Below are 14,788 nucleotides of genomic sequence, written 5' to 3' on the forward strand. Positions count from 1 at the left end.
ATCTATCCCTAGTTTCCTCATTGACCACCAGATAAGGGATCGGTGGACCCTGTCGAAGGCTTTCTCCATGTCAACGAAAGCCAGGTACAGGGGCTTATTTTTGGCTAGGTATTTCTCCTGCAGCTGTCTTTCCTTGGCACGAACCCAAACTGCATCTCGTCTAGACTGACTCTCTCCCTAATTAGTTGGGCTACAGCCCTCTCTGTGACTTACATTACCTGATCCAACGGCTTGATACTTCTGTAATTATTTGTATCTAATGTGTCACCTTTACCTCTGTAGCAGTTGACTTTGTAGCAGTCATTGGGTATGATTCCTTCATGTATCACCTGGTTGACTATATGGGTGACTAGGCTATAACTGACACTGCCAGATATTTTGAGCATCTTTGCAGTGATTCCTGATGGGCTGGGGGCTTTCCCCCTCTTCATACCCTTAATTGCTTTATCTACTAAGGCACTGTCAATTTGGATAGCTGGTCCCTCTGTTAGGTCAGCATTCAGCAGGCTCTCTTTTTTCCTTCATTCTCTTTATTTAGCAACCTTTCATAGTGGTGTCTCCATACCTCTCTCTTTGCAGCCTCATTTAATGCAAGTGAACCATCATCCATGCGAACACATTTCTCTCCTACCACATCACAATTCTCTCTCACACACTGTCTAGCAACACAAAATACCTCAAGTCTTTGATCCTCACGGTCCAGAACATTGACAAATTTTTTCTTATCTGCTTCCCCTCTGGCTAAATAAACCTGTCTCCTAGCTTCCCTTCTGGCAGTTTGGTACCACTGTTCTTCCAGTCCTTCCAAGCCTGTTTCTTTTCCCTAATGGCCCTGTCAACAACATTGTTCCACCACCATGTTATCTTGGATTGAGAGGGGACTTTGCACCATCCACAGATCTGGTCTGTGGCCCTCAGCAGGTTGTCTCGTAGAAACCGCCAGTTGTCTTCCACATCATGTGATGTTATATCCCCCTCTATTTTGTCAAAAGCTTTGAGTAATACATCTCTGAATCTCTGTCCATTCGCAGAGAGAGAGAGAGAGAGAGAGAGAGAGAGAGAGAGAGAGAGAGAGTGTGTGTGTGTGTGTGTGTGTAACCTCCTGCAACAGAGGGTAAGACTTGGGAAGAAAAATTTATACAAAAATAAAAAATATAAATAATTTTTACTTCTAAAATTCATGTTTTTAATAACACTGATATCTGGAAATTATGGATAAACAGAGAATTATGGACAATAACATAAAAACGATTAAGGCTTGTAAAAGCATTAAGATCTAGCCCTGTAATTTGAAAAATTTCTACATTTGAATGTTTTGTGGCAGTGATGTTCTAGAAGAACCCATGGAGTTAAAGCTCAAATATGAATAACCTATATTCCACAGATTAACACTTCAAGTTATGGCTAAATTTATCAATGACTGTGTTCTCTTATGGATGATTATGAACTATCCATATATGATCAGCTCAAGTAATTATATGTTTGATTCAGGAATAATCAGTAGGTATCTTCAGATTAATATCTCACATAATGACCATGTCCTTTCCTCTCTGAATAATATCTCAGTAATGACTTTCTCTCTCTCTCTCTCCTCAAGAGATAATAAGTGGCTAATTAATAACCAATCACAAATTAGTAGCTCTAGTAATGACTTTGTCCTCTCATCATTTATGACAGACAAATTTCTCTTTGAATTTTTACATTTTTTGCAAGTTTTATGATATTGTGTTCAAACAATCAACATTTCCAACCAAGAATAAATTTAAGAAGCTGTACAGGTGAGATGAATTGCACATGTATTTGATCATTATTAGCATCATGTAAGAAAAGATGCAGATAACATTGGAAAACAGACAAACAAGCCAAAAAAATATTAATTTAGATTAGGGCAAGGATATTCAAAAAGAGAGAAAATAAAGAGGATAGAAAATTCAGAAAATTGAAGCTATAAGTTAAAAAAAAAAGAAAAAAAAATCAAGAACAATAGCTTCATGTGACGGGGATGGAGGTTACAGCATTAAGCCTTAACATGTAGAGAGATCCTGCATTCCTTCAGCAAGGGTTTGTTCAGAACTGTCCACAACATTACGCATAAAAAAAGCTTGTTGAACATCTGGTGGCAATTTGCAGGTTCCATCCCAATAGGCTTGATGGTATGTGTGAGACTGAAATGATAAAACATTGACTTTGTTTAAGCAGTAAATGATGGAAATACTGAACACTTACCTTTGGAGGTGACAGTGAAGGGTAAGTGCATGTGTGTGCATATGCACACACACACACACTTCCCTGTCAATTCTCCTATTTCTGTTTCTCAATGTAACATGAAGCAGCAACAAAGTTAAGCTGCAATTTTGAATGAATAAATAAATGTGTGTGTGTGTGTGTTTTGAGGAAGTTAGTCTCTACAACAGAAGGAAGAAACAGCAAATAAAGTATCTTATGTCTGGAGTACATGAAGGTTTACCATTCTCCAGCAGATGTGTCCAATCTCTGCTAGCCTGAAACTATTAATGACAAAGAAATAAGCTTTCTAGTTTGATACATTTAGCAAAAATTGTATGGTGGCAGCAGTGATGATGGCAACAGTGCTGAAAGAGTGCATGCTAATATTTGTCATCATCGATAAATGAATCTAGCCAAGTAGCAAGGGAAATAATTTGTTACATTCAAAATCCTAATTTTTTTTATTATTATTATTTTGGGAAGGGTGCATAAGTCAGAGAGCAGAAACAGGGCTTGTACCCATGACCTTTATAAAATGTTGTAGTTTCACTTCACTCCCAGCCCACTGCCAATATTTACTTCAGTTATAAAGAATTCTCAGTTGTTGACACTCCATATTTTTTATTCCAATGTTTCTTCTTAATAATTATTATTGACACAAATTATATATCTAATACAAATTGAACCCACAGACTTTTTTCTTTGTTTATTTAGTGCAGAGAAGAAGGAAAAGGTTAAAATGTATCTAGTATTTCAAAAATAGGGAATGAAAGGGGAATGTTTAGTGCAAGGAATGAGGCAAATAGAGATGGTTGCATCAGAATTTATAGACTGGAGTAGCAAAAAATCCATTATGGTAGCAACAGAAGAGGTTGAGAGAGAACTGGTTCTTGCTGAATCAAGGCTTAAGTGCATTAGTCAGAGAAATTTACATACTAGTCAGATTGCCCTTTTGTGATTATAGCAACAGTACCCCAGGTATGAAAGCAATACAACAATATTGTCACACATTTTGCAGGTCACCAACTATTCAGAGCTGAATAATATTCTGGCTCTAAAGATGAAGTCCAGCCTTTTGGAAGCAGGTTTCTGTGATGTTATAGATTAATAGTTGTCATGAAAAGTAATCAAAGATTTTGAATTCTAACATTGTAGAATGTTTGAAGGTTTTAATTGACAAAAGAAAGAGAGAGAGAGAGGTAGTGTGTAGAGTTGCACTTGTATTTCCTTGATATGATTTCATGTTGAGTGAAACTAAGCTATCCCTATTATAACTAACAAGATCTTCCCATTCTCAGTTAAACAATAGAGAGGACCTGTCTAGCAAGTCGGACAATCTAAACAAACCTAACAATGTAAGAAAAGGGATCTGCTTTATTGTACAAAGGCACTGACATAGAGAAGTAATGTCTATGAGAGCAATAACACTGAGCAAAATTTTTAAAGTGTTTATTGAAGACTTTAGTCCTGGCATACAATCTCTCTGGTGCTGATGACAAAATGAATGTATTGTGTTCGTGCTGAAAAGTAGGAAAGATGTCCTCTCATAAAATGATACAAGACAAAAATGATATCCAAAACAAGAACAGATACTAAAAGCTATGACAATTACTTCATTAACTGTACTGGGGTAGCTACAAGTGAGCATCCCCACCATCACCACCAACAACTGTCATTAAGCAATCTTGCCAGCTTTCCTTTCAGATGCAAATGAGCGCTAAATAATCTACTCATAGCTATCACTATTATAAATACTTACCTTCTTATCAGGTGCAAAACCTTGACATGATAAAAAGTACATATCTGGAAAGAGAAGTTGGAACAAAGGCAAACATGTATAGTGCAAGATTGGGGTACACCCAAATCAGACTTCTCACAGGCAAGGAACACAAGATTTCTGACAGGTGAGCAAATTCTATGAAATTCTCTTACAGATTGCCTCTTTAATATCAACAGCAACCTTGATATCATGGCCGATCGTGTTGGGCAAGTATATGCAAAGACTATAGTTATAGTATAAGTAATAAAAAGGCTCATATAGGTCTTTGATACAAATGACCCAACTATTTACAACACAAATTATAAAAAGCTGGTCAATCACATAATCACTTACTACTCAGGCAAACATACAGGAAATGAATTGAACAACTTTCCCAGGTGAAGAATTGTGCTATTCAGTGCAGTCCATCTAGCTTCTGTAATAATTGTTTGATGGATTCAAAGACACAAGACAATGTGGAGAAGGAGAATATTGATGTACCCCACTCCACCCCTGACATACATATGTTTTAAAGAAGTAATGTACAACTCCTAAAATGAGAAACAAGATGTGATAAAGAACTCTAACATAAAAGACAACTGGAAGATTTTTGAAGGACAACTTGCTGAAAGCTTCAGGCTAGATTGTAGAGTATAGCTCAAGAGGAAAATAACACATGGTGATGGTGGAAGTACAGTAAATGAAACCACAGAAACCAAGAGGAAGCCTTGAAAGAATGAAAGAAAAGGGCAACCAGGAATGATATTGGATAGGTAGAAGAGAAGCTATATGAAAAGTATACTTTGCATAGAAAGGAGCTGAAAGCAAGAAGCTGGCATTATGCTGTGCTACAAGGATCAGAGATATGTGGGATGTGGATTGTGAAGTGCTCTGTCAGTGTAAATCAGACATCATTAGTATAAAGTGCATATATAATGACAGTGGTATACTCTTCTTCAGCAATTCAAAGAAAGAGGCACAGAAATTCTACAATGAGAAGCTGCTAAACAAGAAAGATGCATGGAGAAGACAGGTACTACATGATGCAGGTCTAAGAGACTAGCTACTAAGTTGAAAGTTATGCAATTGAAATGGTCATTAATGATACAATGACAAAGGAAGCAGAAGGACAGTCACCAAGATGCTGAAATATGTGGCAAAGTAGAAGGCTTGCAAGTCACTTGCATGGTCAATCAGTTAGTATGGGAAAGTATTATCTCCACTGATTGGTGTAAAAATACCATCATTTTCTGCAAGGATAAAAGAGGTGCTCTACAAAAAGCAACTAGAAAAGCATTATATTGATGGACTAAATTATAAAAGTGACTTGAAGAATTGTAGCACAGCTAATCAGACAGAATCAACTTACATGCCTTCTTAGTGTGACAATTACAGAAGTTCTAAGAGCCAACCACTATACCTAACATGTGTTGACCTGGTGAAAGCTTGTGACAAAGTACCATGCTCTGTAGTTTAGTCATTGCTAAGAAACTCCATGGTAGAGGAATGGTAGATGAAAGCTCCATAAACCATTTACAGAGATGCTGTCAGCAAAGTGAGAATTAGTAACAAACTTAGATACAAATTTAGTATACTGGCAGATGTCCACCAGAGCTTCCCCACTTCTGTTTACTATAATTCTCTAGGTGTTCTAAAATGGCTGCCCATGGGATACACGATACTGACAACATAGTTATAGGCCAAATCACTTAAAAAATTAGAGGAAAAGCAGAGCATAGTAAATCTATCAAAGATAAAAAGTTTTAGCAAGAATGAATACAAAACATTTTGCCATCTTGAAAGTGGATATACTTGACATGCAGATAAAGAGGGGTAGGAATTCTAAACTGGATATCCTACTAAATTATGATTGCAGAGAAGAAGCAGTGTGGTTGACAGAGAAAGTAGAGCTTCATATGTAGCAAATAATGAACAGGAGTAATTAGTAATATGATCACTCAAGGAATTCATTTTTTCAAATGCCCAGAATATTCATTAAAAATAGTCAACAACAGTTACCTATGTAACATAATCAACTGTAGAAATATTATTACCAAAGCATAGCATCAGAGAAAGAACAAGGTGAAAAAAGTTCAAAGAGCTAGCTTCTGTTAGTAATGAGGGGATGCTTTCTGTTAGTGAAGAGCACATTGTACAATACTTATGTACAAAGTATGCTGTTGTGTGGTGCAAAAGTTGGAAATAAATGAAGCAAGCATGTTCTGCTGCGTGATAATGTTAGCTTAACTGAATGACAGAGTATAAACAAGCTGAAACAAAAACTAGCTGCCGTATGCCTGAGAGACACCTGTGCTGGTATGCTTATGAAGAACAAAGTGGAAAATAATCTAAGCAGTCAAGTGAAAAGAACATGTGAAAGAGGAAGATCAAGGAAGACATGAGAAGAAGTGGTAAAGGCTGATCTAAGAATGCTGAACTTTCCAAAGGAGAGGACAAGAAATCATAACTAGTGGGAAAATGCCATGCTAGAGAATAACTATCCAACACATGCAAGCAGATGTAAAATGACAAACTGAAGGGAAGTTGTCAGTTAACATTTTTTAATTACCTCCTTAAAATTATATAAGTTTGGTATGGAAATATTAATTCTATTCATTTGCAGTTAGGATTAGCTATTTGAAATATATAAACAATAATCATAATATCAAAATTCATTATGAAAAATTAATGACTGCATAGGCATAGCTGTGTGATTGCAAAGGTTGAGACCCACTACATGGCACCTTGGGTAAATGTCTTCTATTATAGCCTCAGGACTGACCAGCACCTTATGAGATGAACTGGAAGACAGAAACTGTACAGAGCCTGCTATGTGTGTATGCAGATGCACAATGCCTGTTTTCATATGTCTTCACATTATCACCATTTGAGCAAAATTGTTGCCATATGTTAATGTTTCCTGTAGACAAAATGTCCTATAGTTCTGTGGTTTTGTCGGTTTAAATGTGCAAAAACCACTAGAATAAAAATACTTTCCTTGAAAAAACATAAGGGTTGGCAAAAGGAAGGGCATTCAACTGTAGAAAATTGCCTTAATAAATTTTCAACCAGTTTGCACCAGCATGGAGAAAAGAAATTGGATATAAAACTGATTACAATGCTCATTCATAAATAGGCGTACCTACTTGTCTTAACAATTGAATCAACTGCCATAGAAATAAAAAAAAAATAAAGCAGCAGAAATTGTTATTTATCAAGTTTATGTTCCTTGGAGCTTATCTGAATTTGCATGGATAATTTTCACAATCAATTGTTGCTATAAATGAAAACTGACATATGACATGTACAAAAATGCCTCTTCTTTGTATGGTTTTGTTTCACATCACAGACCAATCTTCCTTTTCTAAGTTTAAGGCAGATCATGCCTTCTTCAAGAAATTAAAGAAACACTGATGAACCAAAAACTCACCAGGAGGCTGAAATTGTAACTATCTGAACATATCTTTTGAGGTTCAATGATTAGTATGGAAGTTCAAAATATCATATCAATGCATTATCTGACTTACAGATCTGATATTTCGAGTCCAAATCTGGCTGCACTGGCCTTGGCAAATTGGGCAGGGTCGGCTGAGTGAGTAGCCACCACATTCACAGCAGTTGTCAGAGTAAGAATTATTAAACCAGCATTCTCTACATCTGAAATGATAGTAGAAATTAATGGTGTTACAGAAAAAGAGGGATAGAGGATAGTACGTAAGAAATGGTAGATAATAAAGTTTAAAGATAAATATTTCTCAATCATGAGAATCTACAGATTACAGGGTGTTCAGGTTAAATTTAACAGCTTTCAAAAAAAGGTAAAAAAAAACCCACAAAATCCCATCGAAATATAAAAGTAATTTTTTAAGAATCAAAAAATATCAACTAGATTATGGATGAGAGATAACAGTTTACTCAGAGTAGCCACCCTCAGCTTCCACCACAGCTCAAGGCAGCTCCAAAACCTGGTACATACATTCCTCACTATGTCCCTGGGAAGGTCTTCAAACACCTTGACCTTGGGCACCAGCTCAGGCTTGGTAATGCAAGCAAAGCAGTTGGTGCCTTTCTCAACTACACTCCAAACATAGTAATCCATGGGATTACAATCAGGCAAATTAGGAGGCCAGAAATTGAGATTGGTGAAGTCATAGAAATTTTCTGACAACCACATCTGACTCTTTCTGGATGTATGGCAAAAAAGCCAAATCCTGCTGCCACACATATGGCCTCCCAGCAGCAACCCTCTCCAGCCAGGGTTTGACCATAGTCTCCAGCAGCTTCACATGACCATTTGAACTGAGTCTAAGACCCTGTTCAAAGAAGTAACAGCAGTCATAATGTCAGCATTTTGATACCCACTGGTGGGGGAGGGATATGGTAGATATATGAGAACATGGAGAGTATTCAAACAGACACATGAGGCAGCATGGAAGAGCCTGCAGTGGGTAGTGATCATTTATATGTGTGTATGCATATATGTATGTGGTGGGGCATGGCTTGTTATGACTTTACTTAGCTTGATGTGTCTTCTCAAGCACAGCAAATCACCAGAAGTCTTAGTCCCTTGTCATCGCCCCTGTGAGACTCAACATCTAAAGATTGTTTTTCACCACTTTATCCCATGTCTTCCTCAGTTTACCTCCTCCATAGGTTCCCTCTACAATTAGAGATCAGCAGTTCTTTATGGAGCTGTCCACATCACATAACCATACCAACAGTCTTTTCTCCTGCACACTACATCTGATGCCTCTTACTTTACCCAGCCCATTCTATCAACTACACTTTCAGAGCATCCTCATCCGCTGATATCTTGGTTGCTTAGGTAACGGAAGCTATCTACTACTTTTAAAGATCTCCCCAGACATTTGAGGAAGTCTATTTCCAGTACATTCTTAGAGCTTATTGCATCTGTGCATCTGCCACACATAAAGACTACTTTCTCTGTTAACCTTCCTGTGAGACTACTGCACCTCTTATGTCCATAGCTTGCACTGGGTACACCATCTGGAATTTCTACCAACACCTTTTCTATATATTGAACAGGGCCATCTCCCTGAAGGGATTAGAAATTTGTCTGCTTTCCTACTTACTAGGACTTTGATCTTTGTTAAATTAACTCTAAGGCCCTTTGATTCTAGACCTTGCTCCCACATCAGAAATTTTTCTCTAATTCTGATAGCGGTTTGGCTATACAAACAAGGTCATCAGCATAGTGTAGCTTTCAAGGGCAACCAATCTTAAATTCCTCTGTTATGGCCTGGAGGAGTATGATAAACAAGATGGGACTGAGAACCTGTACACTAAATTCATTGTTATACATGTTTTTGAATGGCACTCACCAACCACTTGTCTGTCCCTATCTTCTGCATTGATCACCAGATAAGGCAGTGGAAGACTCTGTCAAAGACTTTCTCCTTGTCAACAAAAATCAAGTAGAGAACTTTATTTTTGGCTAAACGCTTCTCCTGCAGTTGTCTTACTAGGAAAATAGTATCAGTAGTACTTCTCCCTGGCACAGAACCAAACTGCATCTCATCAAGGCTAACTCTCTTCCTAATAAGTTGAACTATGACACTCTCTAACTTACATCACCTGGTGCAGCAATTTGATACCTCTGTAATTATTTCTGTCCAAGGCATCATCTTTACCTCTGTAACTATAATGCTGCTACCCCAGTCATTGGGTATGACTTCCTCATGGACAACCTGATTCATTATATAGGTGACAAGGCCATATCCCACTCCACTAAATGTTTTAAGCATCTCAGAGGTGATTCCTAATGGACTGGGGACTTTCCATGTCTTCATATCCTTAATTGCTTTATCTACCAAACTACTCCAACACCTAATTCATGAGTATCATGAACACAAGTTCATGAGAGTCCACTTTGTTGAAAGTATTTAGGCTAAGACTCCAGTTTATGGATGACTTCCTCCTTTCTTGAAACCAGTCATAAAATCCCTGAAAAATAAGGTCAAAAGGAATATCCTTTCTCTTCTAAGTAAAAAAAAAAAAAAATGTTAGTGAATTACAGTCAGATCCAACAAATTCTACTAGCATCAACAGGTTCTGATAGAGTTCCCAAGTTCCAATAGGGCCAACTGGTTCAGATATGAGCAACAGATTCAGATGGCATCAACAGGTTCTGATAGCATTGACAGGTTCTAATAGTATCAACTGGTTCCATTAGGACCAACAGGTTCTGATCAAGCCAACAGTCATATTTAACTTGACTTTTTGTGGCATTTAACACATGAAAGACAAATCCTACCCATAAAGAGATTCCAGTCTATAAAATGCAACTAAACACACACACACACAGCCCACCCAGTAGCAATTTGGGTTGGCTGAATAGGAAAGTGTACCTTGAATAATACACAACAGTTTGAATAAAAGATAAGATGGTCATCATCATCATTCAATGTCTGTTGTCCATGCTGGCATGAGTTGGACAGTTTGACCAGGGCTGGTAAGCTGGAAGGCTGCACCAGACTCCAGTCTGATTTGGCATGGTTTTATATGGCTGGATGCCCTTCCTAATGCCAACCACTCCATGAGTGTAATGGGTGCTTTTACATACCACTGGCATGGGTTCCATGTCCCTGACACCGGTATCTGACATGACTGCGATTTTGCTCAGCCTGATGGCTCTTCTCGCCAAAGGTCTTGGTCATTGCCTCCATGAGGCCCAACACTCAAAAGGAACTCAGCCACTTTGTCTGTATGAGACCCAATGCTCAAACAGGGCTCTTTACATGCCACCAGCATGTAAAGAGCCAGTTACCTGACACCAACATCAGCCAATACTACAATTTCTCAAGCAGAGCATATCACCAAAGGTCTCAGTCACTAGTCATTGCCTCTACGGGATTCAAAATTTGAAGATCATACTTCATCACTTTGTTCCATGTCTTCCTGGGTCTACTTCTACCACAGGTTCCTCTACAGTTAGAGATCAGTCATAGCTGGAACAAATAATAGATATGCTTCACCAGGTCTGCCAAGTGGTTAAATATTAGCAAACCAGTTTTGCAGTCTTCTATATGAATGTTTGACCTATTAAAAATTACAACCAAATCTCCCTCTTAGAAAAAGGATGCATTGGATAATGTAATCCTAGATACACTTATGTCTGCATAAAATACAAAATGATTGCAGCTGGTATACATTTGATCATAGGTCTGCTTGACCAAAGACAAACTTGGCCTAAGTCAGTGTTGCCCTCCTAGGAAATGGGGACAGAGCAAAGGTTCAATGTTCAATTAATAGACACTGATATTCTTAAGGAGTTTATTACATTAATGGTAGAAAATAGGTCACCTTTGAAAACATTTTGTTTTAATGTTTATTGTAAATTTTTGTTAAAAGTTTTTAAATATTCATAGAAATAAATTTCAAGATAATATAATAAAATTAAAACAATATTCAAAGATTTTACAAATGTTATTACTTCAAAAGATTCTAAAGGAGGAGTGTGAGCTTAAAAAATGTTGGGAAGCATGAACCTAAATAACAGCAACAACAAAAGCATAAATCTCTTAAACATAACAAAATTATAAAGTAGAAAGAAATGTTTAAACCAACAACATCACCACCACCAAAAACACTTACAAATGGCAGGTTGCAATTTTTCGTTGGTAATCATCAGATTTCATCATTTCCTCCACTTCATCTTTTGTAAAGTTTTTTCCTTGTTTGTCTTCATCTGTATTTGTGTTTGGGATGGAATAATAAACAGTATTGTTCCTAGGACCTTCCAGGAGCTCATCTGAAACAAACATACAGTTTAATTTAAAACACAATATCAATAACACACACACCCTCAATCTCCTATCCAACATAGGATAAAGGGTTTCATTTTTAAAATGTATAAATAAAACATTATTAATACTGAAAATACATCAAGAATACTTCCTCAACACTAAGAATTTGTAAGCAAAATGTTTTATTCACCCACATTCTCTATATTACAAATACTTCACCAACTTATATATTCATTATCTCTCAACAGGAGAGATAAGACTTTGTGAAACATCAACTCTTTTCCAAGGTTACTAAGCTTCCACTCCCCTTCTTTATGCCTATCTCATCAGTAGAGACTCACCAAGAGTAATTCACTAATATTACAGTCAATTAGGAAACTTACATTCTTTTCTTTACTCAATTATATTACTCCAGAACTTTATCAAAAAGACATGGTTTAAGAGTGTTCCATGACAAAACGGTTGTATCAATTGTACATTGCAGAAAGCTGGTGTACATATTAGTATTTACATATAAGAAGTGGCTATGATCTGGGATTCCACACAGACAGCAAAGGGGAGAGAGGGAAGTAACCTAGCATTCTGTGACTTGATCTGGCAAAAGCTTTTGGGTCAGCTCCTCACAAACAGGTTGAGAATGCCATGAAACTGTTCTGGATCCTGCCAGAAGTCTGCAAATTGATGATGGATAACTATGGCAAGTTTTATATGTGGTTTACCATGAAGGACTTTATAATGAATTTGCAGAAGCTTGAGCTGGGAATTGCAACTGGGTGTATAGTCATATGGTTCATTGTTGGAATGGCAATTATCCTACAAGGTACAATGATCCACAATCATGACATGAAAATCCACTCTCCTAAGAAAGCTTTCATGGATGCTATAGCATTGTCAGCTAGGGATAAGAAGTTAATTGTGAGAAGTCTGTACAGACTGGATGAGCTGATAAGCTGGGCAAGAATGTGTCTTAAAACAAAGAAATCACACAATGTAACACGCATCAGGGGAGATAGAAAGAAGTGAAGTATGAGATTGTGGAAGTTATGCCTACAGTAGCAGGAAAGCCTGTGAAGAGTCTAGGGAGGCTGTATTACAGATCACTTAACAATAGAGGCAAGGGATGAGAATTCAGAAAATGGTTGTGGATTGCCTCTCAGGCATGTTCAAACTCTGGTGTTTGCAACTTGCTCTATGCTTCGGACTGCAATGGCCACTGATGTATGAAGTTGCACTGACATTGTTTGCAATAATTGAACAGAAATGTAAGATTTATATCCACAAGTAGCCAGGATTGCTACAGGCCTTTGCATAGGTCCTTTAGTAATACCAATCCTATTAATAGTAGAGCAGTACAAATGCACTGAGGGTGATAAAAATCAAACATCCAGTCAACAGCATGGTGTTTGGAGTGATCACTAGTAATGGTGACATTATGCCTACATTCATCTTCCCACACGACCTCAGACTCAACATGGGGGCCTACATCAAGTGCCTGGAGGAGGTAGTACTGCCCTGAGTCAAGAGGAACCTGCTGGAAGACCCTATGTCTGACAACAGGACTCTGCACCATACTACACAAGCAGGGGAACCCAGTTATGGCTGTCAGACAATTTCTGAAACTACATCAGCCCTAACATCTGGCCACCTAACTCACCAGACTGCAACCCACTTCATTATTATGTGTGGGGCACAGTTGAGCAAGAGACCAACAAAGCTCCTTGTAACACCAAAGATGAACTGAAGGTAAGGATTATGGCAGCATTCACCAACTTGAACAAGGAGACCATCCAGAAGAGTTGCAAGAGATTCCAAAGTTGTCTGGAGGCCGTGGTTAAAGCCAATGGCGATTTTATTGAATAAATTTACTCTTTAGTATTTCAAGATATTTTTATGTAATTTTGGTAAATATATCTGTTAAAATGAGATGTCAGTGTTATTTTAATTTTTGCATAATTTAGATGACAGTTTATTCACCATACCTTGTATATATTGAACTGTGAAAGCTTAGAAATTGTTATTTTCATGTATATATAAAAGTGTATATATATATATGAAACTGAGAATGTGTGTCTGACTGTATGTATGTGTGCATCACTAAAACTCAAGATCTACCCAACCGATCTCATTCAAGTTTTACACATGCATTACTTAGGGTCCATGGAGTGTCATGGGCCAAAAAAATGTTCAACTTCTTGCCTAAAGCAAGCCCAGAGCAATCTTTTACACTGTTTCAGTATAATGTGTCAAAAGTGAAACAATAACATCTCCACTTTTAATACTTTCATTTCTATTAGTATCACTATGTATATATACAAGTTTGTATATATGTATATACTAGCTGAAGGTGACCCGCTCTACGCGCGGGTAAGAGTGTGGTTGTTACTTTCTGTTGCTTCCTTTCAGCATGTAAAAAGCACCATCCGAACGTGGTCGATTGCAGCGCCGCCTAGACTGGCTTCTGTGCCGGTGGCACGTAAAAAGCACCAACCGATCATTGCCGCTGCGAGCCCCCCTGGCACCTGTGCCGGTGGCACGAAAAAAGCACCCACTACACTCACAGAGTGGTTGGCGGTAGGAAGGTCATCCACCTGTAGAAACACTGCCAGATCAGACTGGAGCCTGGTGCAGCCTCCTGGCTTACCAGACCCGGTCAAACTGTCCAACCCGTGCTAGCACGGAAAACGGACATTAAACGATGATGATGATGATTCTCCGTCTTTGTTTCTCTCTCCTTTCTCTCTCACTTTCCCACTCTCTTAATTTTCTTTTCTCTCGGACTCTCCCTTGCTTTCTCTTACTCTCTATCTTTATCTATCTCTCTCCCATTTATAAACAACAAAAGGTCTTGAGTAAGTTGAGAAATAAAATATTTAGAAAGATCAATCATAAATATGAGGCAGTGACAACGGAAAGGTCTGCTTCAAGGCAGACAGCAAAACGCTAACATTTAAAAGGGACAGACGAACTTGCGAGCTGAATAAAAATAATAAAATATTGGAAACCAAAGTTTGATGGGATAGAATCTGAGGATAGTAGA

At 37.8% G+C, this 14,788-nt stretch overlaps 1 protein-coding gene across 1 annotated transcript; it reads right to left on the reverse strand.

The window, feature by feature from the left end:
• Positions 1 to 1,702: 1,702 nt before the first annotated feature.
• Positions 1,703 to 11,785, reverse strand: LOC115210872 (protein pinocchio-like). The gene is made up of 3 exons (XM_029779635.2): positions 11,600 to 11,785; positions 7,513 to 7,642; positions 1,703 to 2,165 (listed from the first exon to the last, which is right to left on the reverse strand). Exons 1-3 carry the CDS (start codon positions 11,767 to 11,769, stop codon positions 2,025 to 2,027), a joined length of 441 nt encoding a protein of 146 aa, XP_029635495.1. The 5' UTR covers positions 11,770 to 11,785; the 3' UTR covers positions 1,703 to 2,024.
• Positions 11,786 to 14,788: the final 3,003 nt, after the last annotated feature.

The sequence above is a fragment of the Octopus sinensis genome, linkage group LG4 (assembly GCF_006345805.1).
Source record: "Octopus sinensis linkage group LG4, ASM634580v1, whole genome shotgun sequence".
In the NCBI taxonomy this organism is placed as follows: domain Eukaryota; kingdom Metazoa; phylum Mollusca; class Cephalopoda; order Octopoda; family Octopodidae; genus Octopus; species Octopus sinensis.

Bases quoted from the DNA above. Each gene is read 5' to 3' on its own strand.
- LOC115210872 (XM_029779635.2), bottom strand. From the start codon at position 11,769: ATGTTTGTTTCAGATGAGCTCCTGGAAGGTCCTAGGAACAATACTGTT. The intron at 7,643-11,599 runs GTAAGTGTTTTT...CTATCATTTCAG, and splicing joins AAAATTGCAACCTGCCATTT to ATGTAGAGAATGCTGGTTTA. The intron at 2,166-7,512 runs GTAAGTCAGATA...TTATCATTTCAG, and splicing joins GGACTCGAAATATCAGATCT to TCTCACACATACCATCAAGC.